The sequence below is a fragment of the Amphibalanus amphitrite genome, unplaced genomic scaffold, assembly GCF_019059575.1.
Source record: "Amphibalanus amphitrite isolate SeventyFive unplaced genomic scaffold, NRLGWU_Aamphi_draft 001540F_arrow, whole genome shotgun sequence".
Lineage (NCBI taxonomy): Eukaryota > Metazoa > Arthropoda > Thecostraca > Balanomorpha > Balanidae > Amphibalanus > Amphibalanus amphitrite.
The window spans coordinates 108,390-123,633 of NW_024883033.1; the positions used below are offsets into that span (position 1 = coordinate 108,390).

Sequence of the window (15,244 nt, forward strand, 5' to 3'; positions counted from 1 at the left end):
AAAGGTAGGTACACAAAACAGGTGCAAACCTTAGGCATCGCCAAACTTTCAACCCCAACGTCAGACCGTGCGTCACCAACGTCAAATGTCCATTGCACTGCGTATAAGGTCGCGTCAGTCGTGCTGACGTGATATGACAGTGACGGACGGACGGACGGGGGAGGGGGTGGGTCAGCTCACCTGCTCACTGGGTAAGTGCGGAGAGCGGCGGCCGGCGCTCGCGGCCGCCACAGTCACGTGCGGTGTCGGCTGGCGTTCAGTTGGCGGCTCGCACGAGGACGCTGTCAGACGGTATTAGGTATACGTACGTATGTACGTGACTGACGGGAGTGAGAAGAGCAGGAGGAACAACATAACCGAACCGTGCAGTGTAGCACCAGCCTGTGCACTGTGCAGTACGCTGCATCGGTAGCACTGCTCGGGAGAGGTAACACGGAGCTGTGGAAACAGGTCTGGCTGAAAATGAAGACTACGAGTACTGCAATCAACAGTGAGTGGAAAGGTTGATCAATTGGGGCCAAATTCCAAAAGCGAAATGTTAAGCACAGGTGATCAATAATGCAACGAACCCTCATTAACCCGGAAGCGCCGCTACCCCCCCCCCCCCCTCCCCACCCCCACCCACCCACCCCCACCCCCTCCAAAGAAGATTTGCGATGTAAGCTTCCGAGCGCTACGATATTGGAGCACGAAACTGTCAGTACCTTTTCCCCTATCAATGGCAAACCTTTTGAAGTAAAAAATGTATTTTTTTCTGACGTCAGAAGGCTGATGTTTACACCCTTGCAAGAATGGTTTTGACGTCAAAGACCTAAATTTCAAACTGCTGTCAAAATAGAGATTTAGAGATAAAAACTAATGACGGAAACTTTGCGTAACCTAGGTTTGCGTTAGGAAAAAGTATTTACATAACTTTTGTGGCCTGAGGTCAGGTCTCCAAGTCAGGTCAGGGAAACTAACAAAAAATCACAAATTTCGCTTTAGATCATGCTTCAAAACCTGCAGGTTGCAGGTCGATACTAGCTTAGGTCAAGCCAGGAGAGCCAAAAAGAGACATAGTTAGGTGATACTTCTCCATTTCTTAATGGGTAAGACGTGTGATTCTCTTTGCAACCGAGTGTCCGTACGAAAAAAAGTGTCAGTGTGTCAATTTTACCTACATCTCGATGTTTGAGAGTGTCTAGAATAGCGTTCGTGCAAAACAGACGCTTTTCAATTTTCTCCCATTGAGTTATAATGGAGAGGCCGCAAAATTGACCTGACCTTAGGTCACCGATATCAAAATTCCGAGATATACATTTTATAGATAATGTTGCTCTTATCAATCGCTGAAAGTTTCAAGGCAATCGTTCAGCCGGTGCAGCTATGACACGAGCATTCTTATTTTTCTGAGGTGAGGTCATTTGGCGTGACCTGGTGACCTGACCTAAGGCGACCTGGGTATGAAATTCTCACAAATTGTGCGGAAAAGATGCACAAACAGGTGTGCCAAAAACGGCGCAGATATCTGCGAAAAACTGCAGGGGGTGGTCAAACACACCCCCCCCCCGGCCCGGCGCGGGTTAAACGTCATTTGCTCAAAAAATGTCCGACGGATTTCGCTCCAATTTGCAGGCAACGTGTTAACCCTCGCCGGACCTATTGGTTTTCTACATACGCGCCGGCCGAGGGGGGGGGGGGGCGGGTACGACCCCCCCCCCTCGCCGTTTCGCCCCTGGTGGAGCTAGCGCGTCGCGGAAAAAACGAGCGTGTGCGCCGTTACGAGACGCAGAGATTGGTACCCGATTTTAAGGTCCTAGGTCAACCGGTGACCTCTGAGGTCAGGTCAAGTGCCCCAGGGTACGGTTCAGTTTTTGGTGAATAACTTCGCAAAAAACGGCCGCAGAGCGCCGATTTTGGCAGCATCGTGTTCGCCTCGCTCAGGCGCGTCGAATGATATACTTTTTGTCCGGGTCAGGTCAACTTGGGGTGTTGACCTCAGGTCAAGGTCAGGTCAGCACCCCCAGGTCACGAAGTTGGTCGAAAGAGGTCATGTCGCATATCATTCGATTCGGCAGACCTTCCTGAGTCCATTGGTGCCTTTCCCGACTCGCTAGCTCAATTTGATCAAGAGTTATTGACGAAAAACTAATTTGACCTTGATGACGTCATAAATGACGTCACGCAAGGTCAACATTGCAAAAGTGACGCATCTAACCTTGCAAGGAGTGCATCAAATCACGATTCTGTGTGCTTGAGATAGTTGGAGATCGTTCCCGGCGCCAGAATCACAGTTTGAATTTTTCCCCATTGACTTATAATGGTGAGGTCACGAAAATGACCTGACCTCATATGACCTTTAGGAAAAATCTGAGATATACAAGTTGTGGGACTCATAATGGATACTAGATCCTGCAAGTTTCATTTCCCTGTGACATCTCCTCTGGCAGTGAGGGCGTTGCGAAGTTGCGACATCTGAAGACCGTGCAGAGGTTCACTTATGACGTCATAGGTCAGTGACCTGACCTGACCCAAAAATGCGGTTGGTGTCAAAAGATCCGGCTTGGATCAAAGGTCAGGTATGCCAAGTTTCAGCTCTCTATCGCCAGCGTGTTCGGAGCTATCGCGAAAAAACCCTATGGGGGGGCGGCACCCGCCCCCCCCCCCTCGGCCGGCGAGGGTTAAACTGATGTATGATAAGGTACTGAAAGTTTGATGTCGCTGGCGTAAAGTGTAGAAGCTATTGGCGAAAACCGAGATGGGGCAGATTCTGCCCCCCCCCCCCCCAGCTTGGCTAGACTTCGATTACTGGGATCGTGTAAAAATAACCCGAATTCTGAATGTCAGTTACTTTTTATCTCAATGCAATGGAAAAATTGACGTCTGTTCCAGCGCAGACCACGTATGTACCACCCGCACACCCACAGAGTCTGCCAGGCACGTGCCCGTGACATCACCTAGGGGAGAGCGGGGCCAGTTGAACCACTTTTTATATATTGACATGCACAGCGAGATCTAGTTGTCATATCGAAAAATGCACAATGCCATGAAAAAATATGCTCTTTTGGCTTCATTTTAAGATATGTAAAATTATGTTTCAAACATATTTTGCTGCCAAACGCATGCTTATAAAACAGCTCTACGCCCGTTTCAAATGACCCCGATGCGAGGGTCAATTGAACCAGCCCATGGGGTCAATTGCACCTATCCTTAACAATGGGATGTTTTCCTCTTTAAGGCCACTTTCTTAAGGAGATATTTTGTCCGGTTTACTTTTCCAAATGCTACATTCAATAGGTCGTTGGAAAGCTAAAAGTGCAAAGTTCCTCATAATAGGTGACATAAAGTACATAGACTATGGCAAAATGGGCGGATGAGGAAAATGAGAAATATCTCAGGCTATAGTGTGCTTTCAAGCAAAAGGCTGGAGAAAAAGGGGTCAAAAATTGAGCTCTATTTAACTACTATTTCAGTTTAAAAGCTCATTTCAAAGGTGGACTATTTCCTTTAATGTTTACCGATAGGCGTTATCACAAGTGTATTCGCGGCCATTGGGGCAACGTATGAAAAGAAGAAAACAACTGGCCCCAAGAACTTTAAATTATCAGTTAGCATGCACATTTTCCTTGATGTGTAGAGAATTTACCATAAATTGTTAGAGAAAACTGCATTTAATATCTTCCATTTATGCTTTTTTCATCGTTTGCACAATGTGTTCTTTTACTTAGCTAGAAACACTAATTAGAAATAGTTCCCGCATCCGTCAAGAACAATAGGGAAGGCTTGAAGTTAATACAATAATCTAAACGGTTTTGTAATCTATGTGAAGACAGTTCTAAAATTGCCTGTAGAAATATTGAAGGCAAAAAGTCAACTTCTTCACAAGACTGATGTCTATAAACCTATTCAACGTATGACAACTCAGCCGGTATTTCGTCGCCTACAGCCCAGCTTTCCCTAGTGACCGATAGAGGCGCTGCTATTGATGTCCGCCCGTGCCGCCTAACGCAGCCCCTGAACAATAACCATTGCAAAGGTCACCGGGGTCCATTGAAACGGCCTGTGGCCCTGTTTCAACTGACCCTCAGAGAAGCGTTTCAATTGACCCCATCCGCTCCCGCCATCTCGCACGCGCCGTAAAGCATATGTCAAACAAGCTGGAGGGACGGCATCATGCTTAATGAAGGGCCAAATAAGGTGTTATTCCGGAGCCAGGAGTTCTTCTTTCAGCAAACAAAGGTATATGGGATATCACAAAATATTCATAAAAACGATTTCTACCAAACGCCCCTCAAAAACACAAAAACAAGTGTCAAATCAAAATTACCGTCCGTTTGCCGCCCAAACGCCGTTGACAAAGAAAGTGGTCGAGCGCGGATGCGCAGTGGTGCCGGCAACGCCATATGTTGCATACTTTTGAAAATAAAGCCATGTTTCATCTGACCCCGTGTTTCAACTGGCCCCGCTCTCTCCTACTCGCTGTGCAAATATCAACCTCTTGGAAAGAATTGATTGACAGCGCATCACATCACCACACAGCGGGTGCAAACAGATAAACAGGTAGACAAAGTGGCATTATACAAATGGTACAATGGAGGTACTATATAGTGGATAGGGAGAAGGTAACCAGCACCTTGATACTGATAATGCTGTCACAGTCGCCAGCCACTGACACTCTATTAGTCTCACTCTTGCTAAAGTCGACATGTACGTATATAAATGCATGCCTAATTCCTCGATGTGAAGGCTCGCGTCCCGCTGGAGGAGGGAGGAAACGAATTATCCCCCCCCCCCCCACACACACATGTCCTGCCTGCAGTGTTTGTCAGAAAGGTTTTTAACTTGGTGGATTGCATGCTGCTATGGGCGCCTACAATTCGTATATCTCGGATTTTTTTTATATCCGTGACCTAAGGTCAGGTCAGTGGCGTGACCTTTCCATTACCTACAAGTCAATGGAGAAAAATGAAAATGCCTCTAGATCCGTGTGTACGCATAGGAACAGTCCAAATATTTCAGAATCACAATGATTTGGACCACTAGTGATGGCCTTGGTGTCATTTTTGCTGATAGCAAAAATGACACAAAAAATGAAAGGTCATCCGAGGTCATTTGAGGCTACAAACAGATTTTTGCCAATAACTCGCGATTAGAACGCTGGGGATGGTCTCATTGTGTTCGTCTTGTTGAGACGCATCGACTGATATGCAACATGACCACTGGCGGATCCAGACTTGCGTTTTGGGGGGGGCCAACTCATGCAGGAGCCAAACCTAGGGTACCCCCAAATCCTGTTTTCTCATCGGATTTAGGCCACTTATTTTTCGTCACAGCCCTGACACTATGAATATTTTTTTTAACTAAAAATAAAAATATATTAATGGTAGCTCACCCGACCCATGCCTTTATATTACTTTGTGAACACTTACTATTGCTTTTGTCGACCACACTGTAAAAAAAAGTTTAGCATTTGGGGTACTAACGGCTGCTATTCGTAGCACCTTTTAGCGTCAAAAGAACCCTACGACGTATTTACAAAGAAGCATGGTGCTAATACTGTGCTAATGATAGCTAACATTCCCATCAAATATTCTAAGTTTAGATCACCTATTCTTCTACTGAGCTTAACGTCTACTTCTGCTAGTACCCAGTCAATCAGTGAGTGCTCTTTCAAGCTGGATTTCTAATTAGAACCATTTTAAGTGTTTTAGAAGTTGATAATGCTGAATATGGTGCTTACGTTAGTATCACAATAGAACCGGACATGCTTACAGAGGAAACAAATTTGAAATTGGCGCCAAAGAAAGTAGCTAAGCCCTGCTTTACAAATCTCTGGGAGTCTTATCACCAGCCCTTTAGCACCTTTTGACGGCGCAGAGCGATATGCGCATGCGCGTGCCAGCTGTTTCCGGCCACGTGTTGCGCCATTTTAGTGGAGTCCGTTGGTCGTGGTGGGAGTGTGTGCACGTGCTCCGGTATATGAAGTGAAATGAAGTGAAGTGAAGTGCTCCGGGCACATGCCACCGAGTGATAGCTCTGGAATGATAGCTTAAATCAGCTATTATCGGTGGAATCCGTCGTGCGTGGCATGGGAGTGCGTGCCCCTGCTCCGGGAGGCAGTGAGGTGGAGGGAAGTGCAGTGCAGCAGTGCAGTGAAGTGAAGTGAAGTGCTCCGGGGCCGGGTGGTACATGAGCATTTGCCACCGACACATGCCACCGACACCGACGTTGATCGACTTTGGTGAGTCTGACACGTATCTTTTGACATTATCTTATATTGTTTAAGTGCTTCATATTCCGACTTTGGCAAATCGCGCTTCTTGGTCTGAAGGAAAGTTGTGTTGTTTGCGAAAATAGCTCCCAACAGAAAAAAATCTTGGAACTGATCCAGTTTTTTTTTTGCTCCAGGCATGGGGCCTGGTCAGTTCTTCCGTCGACTACCACTTACAATGGAGGACAACTACGACAACAACACGGGGTCTCCGGTTCCGTCTATCACTAAACGCCGTCTGGTCGTGGATGAGGTCGAACTTATGGCCATGAACGGAACGTCGGTTCAACGACCCCCCCCCCCCGCCTCCCCCAGTCGATCTCGCGTTAATCGTCGGTCACTGCGAGTGTGCAGCTATATGAGCGACCTTTCGTTATTTCCCGTGCGTTTGTTTGTGTATATATTTACATTTGTTTTTCATGCAGATGATATGAAGTGTTAATAAATGTTCCATTATTATTTTTTAATTTTATAATGTGTTGGATGCTTGAAAGATGCACTTACACGGGAATATTGCAGAATGCAAAACACAATCATTGAGTCTTGTAGTTATCACTTATCTAGGATATAACCTTTTTTTGCACGTCTTTTCGGCCTTACACAATTTCCTTTTTGGTAATTGATTAGTCCTTTTTGCAGTAACTACACTGTAAAAAAAGTTTAGCATTTGGGGTACTAACGGCTGCTATTCGTAGCACCTTTTAGCGTCAAAAGAACCCTACGACGTATTTACAAAGAAGCATGGTGCTAATACTGTGCTAATGATAGCTAACATTCCCATCAAATATTATAAGTTTAGATCACCTATTCTTCTACTGAGCTTAACGTCTACTTCTGCTAGTACCCAGTCCATCAGTGAGTGCTCTTTCAAGCTGGATTTCTAATTAGAACCATTTTAAGTGTTTTAGAAGTTGGTAATGCTGAATATGGTGCTTACGTTAGTATCACAATAGAACCGGACATGCTTACAGAGGAAACAAATTTGAAATTGGCGCCAAAGAAAGTAGCTAAGCCCTGCTTTACAAATCTCTGGGAGTCTTATCACCAGCCCTTTAGCACGTTTTGACGGCGCAGAGCGATATGCGCATGCGCGTGCCAGCTGTTTCCGGCCACGTGTTGCGCCATTTTAGTGGAGTCCGTTGGTCGTGGTGGGAGTGTGTGCACGTGCTCCGGTATATGAAGTGAAATGAAGTGAAGTGAAGTGCTCCGGGCACATGCCACCGAGTGATAGCTCTGGAATGATAGCTTAAATCAGCTATTATCGGTGGAATCCGTCGTGCGTGGCATGGGAGTGCGTGCCCCTGCTCCGGGAGGCAGTGAGGTGGAGGGAAGTGCAGTGCAGCAGTGCAGTGAAGTGAAGTGAAGTGCTCCGGGGCCGGGTGGTACATGAGCATTTGCCACCGACACATGCCACCGACGCCGACGTTGATCGACTTTGGTGAGTCTGACACGTTGTATCTTTTGACATTATCTTATATTGTTTAAGTGCTTCATATTCCGACTTTGGCAAATCGCGCTTCTTGGTCTGAAAGAAAGTTGTGTTGTTTGCGAAAATAGCTCCCAACAGAAAAAAAATCTTGGAACTGATCCAGTTTTTTTTTTTGCTCCAGGCATGGGGCCTGGTCAGTTCTTCCGTCGACTACCACTTACAATGGAGGACAACTACGACAACAACACGGGGTCTCCGGTTCCGTCTATCACTAAACGCCGTCTGGTCGTGGATGAGGTCGAACTTATGGCCATGAACGGAACGTCGGTTCAACGACCCCCCCCCCCCCGCCTCCCCCAGTCGTTCTCGCGTTAATCGTCGGTCACTGCGAGTGTGCAGGCATATGAGCGACCTTTCGTTATTTTCCGTGCGTTTGTTTGTGTATATATTTACATTTGTTTTGCATGCAGATGATATGAAGTGTTAATAAATGTTCCATTATTATTTTTTAATTTTATAATGTGTTGGATGCTTGAAAGATGCACTTACACGGGAATTTGCAGAATGCAAAACACAATCATTGAGACTTGCTAGTTATCACTATTCACTTATCTAGGATATAACCTTTTTTGCACGTCTTTTCGGCCTTACACAATTTCCTTTTTGGTAATTGATTAGTTTTTTTTTGCAGTAACTAGTGAAAATATAAGCTGCTAAAGAAAGCAGTTTTTACGAACTTTTCATGCAGCAGCTTTAACTAGTATAGATATTCTACTTTCAGCCCCAATGCTTTCGTTAGCATTATTCTACTTGTCGTGGGGAAACAATAGCGCTAAAACGGTTCATATGTGAGTACGGAAGGTACTAACTGCATGCTATTCTTAGCACCTTTTAAAGTTTAGCACCGCTAGGGTACTGAAAATTGGTCTAGCAGGTGTAGGGTACTACATTTAGTACACGGGTGCTAAACAAATATGGGTACTTATATTAGCACCTTGATACTAAACCAGATCTCAGTTAAGTACGAATAAAATGCTTAGCTTAGCACCGCTAGGGTACTGAAAATTAGTCAATTGAAAAGTACCTCTATGGTGCTAAACTTTTTTTACAGTGTAGTGAAAGTATGTGCTGCTAAAGAAAGCAGTTTTTGCGAACTTTTCATGCAGCAGCTTTAACTAGTATAGATATTCTACTTTCAGCCCCAATGCTTTCGTTAGCATTATTCTACTTGTCGTGGGGTAACAATAGCGCTAAAACGGTTCATGTGTGTGTACGGAAGGTACTAACTGCATGCTATTCTTAGCACCTTTTAAAGTTTAGCACCGCTAGGGTACTGAAAATTGGTCTAGCAGGTGTAGGGTACTACATTTAGTACACGGGTGCTAAACAAATATGGGTACTTATATTAGCACCTTGATACTAAACTAGATCTCAGTTAAGTACGAATAAAATGCTTAGCTTAGCACCGCTAGGGTACTGAAAATTAGTCAAATGAAAAGTACCTCTAGGGTGCTAAACTTTTTTTACAGTGCAGTTAACCCGCTTCGAGTCAGTGCTTGGGTCCCTTTGCGGGCCGGGAGGTGGTAAAACGGGAGGTGGTCTAACTCGGCTCCTGGGCCAGGCACTGATTGAACTGTGCTTCATTATCGCTTGGGGGAGGGGGCAAACGGGCCACTTTAGGCCTCTGGGAAGGGGGCATGGCCCTAAATGCCCCCTCCCTGGATCCGCCAGTGTAAGAGACCATTGGAGCTGCAGTTGAGTACCTCAGACGTCAGGGTACGTCCTCAGATGTATAGGACTCGCATGGAGACCTCTTATGCTATAGTGGACTGAAAGGACCCAAAGGAGCCTGTCTAGGGCTCCCGGAGATAGACGTGGGCCCTCAGGAGCCCGCCAGAGCCCCCAATGAGGGCTAAGTGAGGGATACCAAGTGCCTGCAATTGCATATTGCATAAGCCATAACGCCATTACAAATCAATATGATATGTACCAGTGGCAGATCCAAGGGGGGCCACATGGGTCATGACCCCCCTTGGTGCCCTTGGTGCCCGGGGGCACCACAGGCCTGTCAGGGGCACCACCGGCCTAGCAGGGGCACTACCAGCCCGCCAGGGGCACCACAGGCCTAACAAGGGCACCACGGGCCTGTGAGGGGCCCACAGGCTAGGCTTGTCAGGGGCACCCCAGGTCTGTCAGGGACACCAGAGACCTGCCAGGGGCGCCGCCGGCCTTGCAGGGGCACCATAGGCCTGTCAGGGGCACCAGAGGCCTAGCAGGTGTACCACAGGCCTTACAGGGGCACCTTGGGCCTGTCAGGGGCACCACAGTCCTGTCAGGGCCCAGGGGCACCAGCGGCCTAGCAGGGGCACCACAGGCCTGCCAGGGGCACCACCGGTCTAGCAGGGGCACCACCGGCCTCGCAGGGGCACCATGGGCCTGTCAGGGGCCCCACCGACCTCGCAGGGGCACCACCGGCCTCGCAGGCATCACGGCATCACGCAGGGGCACCTTGGGCCTGTCGGGGGCATCACGGGCCTGTTGGGGGCACTTTAGGCTTGTCAGGGGCACCACAGTCCTGTCAGGTCCCAGGGGCATCAGCAGCCTAGCAGGGGCACCCTAGGCCCGCCAGAGGCACCACAGGCCTGCCAGGGTCCAGGGGCACCACAGACCTACCAAGGGCACCACGGGTCTGTCAGGGGCACCTCAGGCTCCCGTGCCCCCCCCCCCCCCGGATCCGCCAGTGATGCCACACCACGCGAAACACCGCCAACTCCGAGCTACCGCGCCATAAACACGTGCCAACAAGTCTTTTTTGAAGGTCGACTCCACTCGCGCAACTTTTGACTGACCCTCACTGCTACCATATTGCTTCCATATTATGCTGTGGAAAGCTTTACTTCACCAAGTGGCTAAAAACCTCCATCAAGGTATATTTTCTTAGCAATTTTTCTTACGTTTTGGGGGGGGGGGCCAAACAGGCCACTTTAGGCCTTTGGGGGGGGCCATGGCCCCCGTGGCCCCCCCCCCCTGGATCCGCCAGTGAACATGACCTTTTCTGGTCAGGTCATGACCTTGACCTGAGGTCAAATTTTCAAGTTGACCTTTCAAGGTCAAACAATAGTTCATTCGACGCATCTCGGCGAGAGGAACACGATTCTGGCAGTAGAAATGTCGTGGCTTTTTGTAGTCGAAAGTTATTGTCAAAAAACCACTTTTCATAAAAACAGCAATTTTTGAAGTTTTTGCCCTCTGGAGGCTAAACCGTTGACCTGAGGTCAATTTTGATAATAACCTTATCAAAAGAAGAAATCAAAAGCTATCGATTGTTTTTCCATGCGTTTTTCTAGCTACCTTAGTTCTTGAGATAACGTCATGTTTTCTGAAAACATAATGACAATTGGCAAATTTTGACCTTTGATGACCTATGGTGACCCAAATATTGCTCCAAGATGAAAAATGACCGAAATACTTTCAAACGCACGCATTGAGAGCTATGGACTGCTTTTACCGCGTCTTTCTAGCCCTCTTAGTTTTTTAGTTAGAGGTGGGTGGTAACATATGCCCCCCCCCCCCCCCCCACTAGGGCGAAGTTGGCTGAGACCGGCACTGGGGCGCGGGTTAACTTCCAACACAGCTGCGTCGGAACGAGAGAGGGCAGTGTTGGGCGGAAATGTGTTGCAACCCTTTCCGTGTTACTGTAGAAACATTTTTGCCTCATTTTCTCATTTTTGTTCATATTTTAATTACCTAGCCGGTGGATTGGCTGCGAGGCACAATGCATATTACACACAATCCAGAATTGGATCTTAGCAGGATAGTGAAGGATTATGAAGCGACGGGAAGCGAGTGACAAGCCTCGACTCACACAACCAGTGTTCAATTAGAGACGTGTAAACGTCGCCAAACTAGCTCGAGCGGATATAAAGCGAGCGGATGTATAGCGAGCGGATGCATAGCGAGCGGATATACATGCATGTCGGCTCGAAAAGGACCCAAATGAGCTGTTTTAATTCTATTCGTTTGCAGGACTGTTTGGATCTACTCGAAGCAAATTCATTCTACTTGCCATTGTAATTGGCGTGGGTCACCTTCTGGTGTACAACACATCTTGCGAAACATGTAACTCCCTGCTTACTTCGTTCCGCAACAAGACGGTGAGTGTGGCAGGAATGGTCAATTTGAAACTACTTGATGTATAATGTATGCAAATGACTTTTTTTAGGCAGTGGATGTTGATTTTAATCAGTTGTAATAAAACTGTCTGTCAGGTCAGTTTTGTATTTCAATTGTTGGGTAATATGTACTTGCGGTGCCACCAAGGTTGAAGCCTTCTCAAGCAGTTAAAGGTGAAAGCAAGCCAGAAGTATCTCAGATTGGTATCACTCGTGTTTGGCTCTCGTGCCATTATTTTTCCGAAATACGGGTTCATGGAAAAACTGGAAGTAGGCAAGGCCGGGCAAGGCGATATATAGTAGGCATAGTAGAAGAGAAGTAGGTAGAAGCATGGGATAGAAGTGATTTTTGTGTAACATGTAACCATTGACTTTCGGAAGTAAATAGATAATCCTTGAATTGGAAGATAATTTGGAACTTTGCTTCGGGCACCAATAAGCAGTAGAAAAATGCTGTTCTAACGAAGTGTTTGTTTGGCTATTGAACACAAACCTTCGACTATGCGTTTCAAAGATAAGAAAACGCAAAAGTTAATAAATTCAGTTTGGCTAATTTTTCTAAATGGATGTTTGTGCTCAATTTCAAGACGCAAATCCAAACTCGAAGAAAACAAAGTCTAATAAATGGTCAGTGAAGACATTTCACATTTCATTTATTTGACGCCATGCGTTTTCTCCTGTTGGACGTTTTCTCTCGGAATAGCAATGATACCTGATGACGTTTTGTATCAAATTCGCGTCGCGACAGCACAATCCATACACAACACGGCTCCAAAATTAAGAACATTGAACATTGTGTGTCGAGGAACAATATCATATGGCCTTGAATCTTGATAATATCGGCGACCCGTCTGGCCGGACCGGGACAGTGCCGTTTCATGGCATATGCCGTCCCGGCCCCGCGGGGAGAGCTGTGGATATCTCCCCGGGTCAGGGAGATCTAGTGGATACTGAATGTATTGTCTATGTATGTCATTACGCGTGGCAGTTGGCAGGGTAGTGAGGCGCTTCCCCCGAGTTACGCACCCGGCACCTCACGAGACACGCGTGGCCCCACTTCCACAAATTAGCGGTTCAGCTCGGCGGGTGGTACAATGGTACATCCGGCGTGGTGAGGCCGCCTCGACCACTCTCCACTGCCGACCTCACATGGGTCTTAGGGGCGGGGGCCTCAATCTGCGGCCGCCGCCCAATCTTCTGACAGAGCTGTCATGTCTGATCATGCGCCGGGCGGCCCGGTTCACCCGTTTATTTTTGGCAGCGCTGTGGCCGAGTGTAAGTGAGCACAGCGCGGCGACTGGATAAGAGATCACGAGTCGGTTCACTTAAAATAGGTGCACGAGCATTCCTAATCCGCATCGTCCGCATGGGGGCATGTGAATCGACCCGACAGGCCGGCACTCCGCCGTCCCGTCCGGCCGACCGGTCCCTCTCAAGTGGGACCGGTCCCAGGTTTGCCCGGATATGGGGCTTAGGCGCGGGGGCCTCAATCTCGCACATTTGCATCTCTTGCACCTTTAACTGTCCTCTCGCTATGACAGCTTTTTTTTTACAAAACCGCAGGCTAACAGATCCCAGCAATCAACAACCGCGAGGCATCTGATGACGTTAACGGACGTTTTCTCATTGCACTGCAAACGTTAAATCCTTGTTTTGTATTTTTATCCAAGAAATTAATAATCAAGCTTTTAGCAATACAAATTCTAAATTTAACACAGTTATCCACTTGTATTATTTATCACACTATGATATTATCCCGCGCCCCACTGGGGTCTGCGTATAACACGCCCTAATGGGGGGGGGGGGCTGGCTCTTCATAGCCCCCCTCCTAACTCCGAAACTGCCGGGTCGATGGTCAAAAACCAAACGGCGTCTGATAGCCCCGGAAAAAAACTGTCGGAAGATACCTAATTTCATTGACCACGAGGTCACCGATGACGTCACAGATCAGGTCAAAGTAAAAATTAATAGCATTTTGGCTTGTTCACATTTTGGGCTCTGGCCGCCGTCTTACAAGACAGATCAGCTCATTTTTGGTTTACACACTCGTGAACAGATGCTTTAGATACCCTGAGGGTACCAAACTTGTACTTTGATTTTTAGGTCAGGGTCAGGTCATCACAGGTCACGGAAATCTTATGTAATGCGTTGGTCACGTGACACATGTTTTATGGTCCATTTAGGCCATAGATTTTGAATTTGATGTCGTTTGTGTCATTCGAGGTCATTTTCAGTTGAATTTAGCTTAGGTCAGGTCACTTTCAGGTAAAAAATGTCAAATTTTGAAGTTAAAATTTGTCATCAATAAATGTGTCTATTGGATGCAGTTTGAGCTCAGGAACACGATGGTGCTACTTATATTGGTGTGCGATGTCAAATTCGTACTGAAAAATGTATTTGAAAAAAAAATTATTATTGTTTTTTTTTCAATAATGCGTATAACTTGGCTATTTTTGAAGATATTCAGCTTAAAGTTGCTGGGTTATAAGCATGTGGTTTATCTTCCGTTTTTTTTTTCGAAAAGTAAAAAAGTTTTTGAAAAAAATACAAATATAAATTTTGAATTTTATTATATACCTATGATTTACCAAATTTTCAAAATTTTGAAAATCCGAGATAGTAGTTTGATAGCGCAGTCTATTCTGAGTCCTCTCATGCAAAGAAATTGGATCTTTCTTAAAAAAAACTGAGCTCTTGGGAGCGATTGCCGTGGTTCAATGTTTTGCGTCGAAATCGGCCGAACATGACGTCACTATGACGTCATTTCCGGCCAGCCTAGCTATAGTAGGTACGAAGCTCATATTTTGACACAAGGTGTCAAATTGATGCAGCCGAAGGTACTGAAAGTTTGGCGTCGATACGTCAAGCGGTTTGGAAGTTATTGCAGAAAAACGGGAGGGGGGCTATGAATAGCCCCCCCCTCTCCCAATGGGGCGCGGGTTATCGATGCAAATTTCACGTAATCTTTAAACCGATACCAAACCAAGCACCAGCCAGAACCATGCGTAAATACACACAAAAGCGGAGCAAGTCGTGGAATTTAGAGAAAACCAACTAAATGAAAAGCCGGAACTTAAAAAGTTGTGTGAAATATTGTAAATGCAGGCATAAACCAATGCTATAATTCCTGATAGTCATAGAACATGCGTTTGACGGCCATGAAAAACTGTCGAGCGAAATTTCATTCAAGAGACCTCAATGTTACCGCTGACGTCACAGGTCAGGTCAAAGTAAAAAAGATTGACATTTAGCCATGTTTACTCTACGAAGTCTTGATGCCGCCAGGTCACATCAGGCTCATATTTCATTATCACAATCAGAAATGTGTGTCGACGATATCATACGTGGGTACCGAACTTGCGCTTGGTATGTTTCAGGTCAAAGCTAGGTCGG

The 15,244-nt window shown here is 46.6% G+C and overlaps 1 protein-coding gene across 1 annotated transcript in view; it reads left to right on the forward strand.

Annotated features, from left to right (window-relative positions):
- Nucleotides 1–223: 223 nt before the first annotated feature.
- LOC122373711 overlaps nucleotides 224–15,244 on the forward strand; it is a gene marked incomplete at its 3' end in the record, with an annotated part of 31,580 nt that continues 16,559 nt past the window's right edge. Inside the window, exons 1-2 of the mRNA XM_043352034.1 lie at nucleotides 224–490; nucleotides 11,706–11,833. Of these exons, the coding sequence (XP_043207969.1) occupies nucleotides 463–490; nucleotides 11,706–11,833 (156 nt within the window). The remainder of the gene's footprint in view (nucleotides 491–11,705; nucleotides 11,834–15,244) is intronic.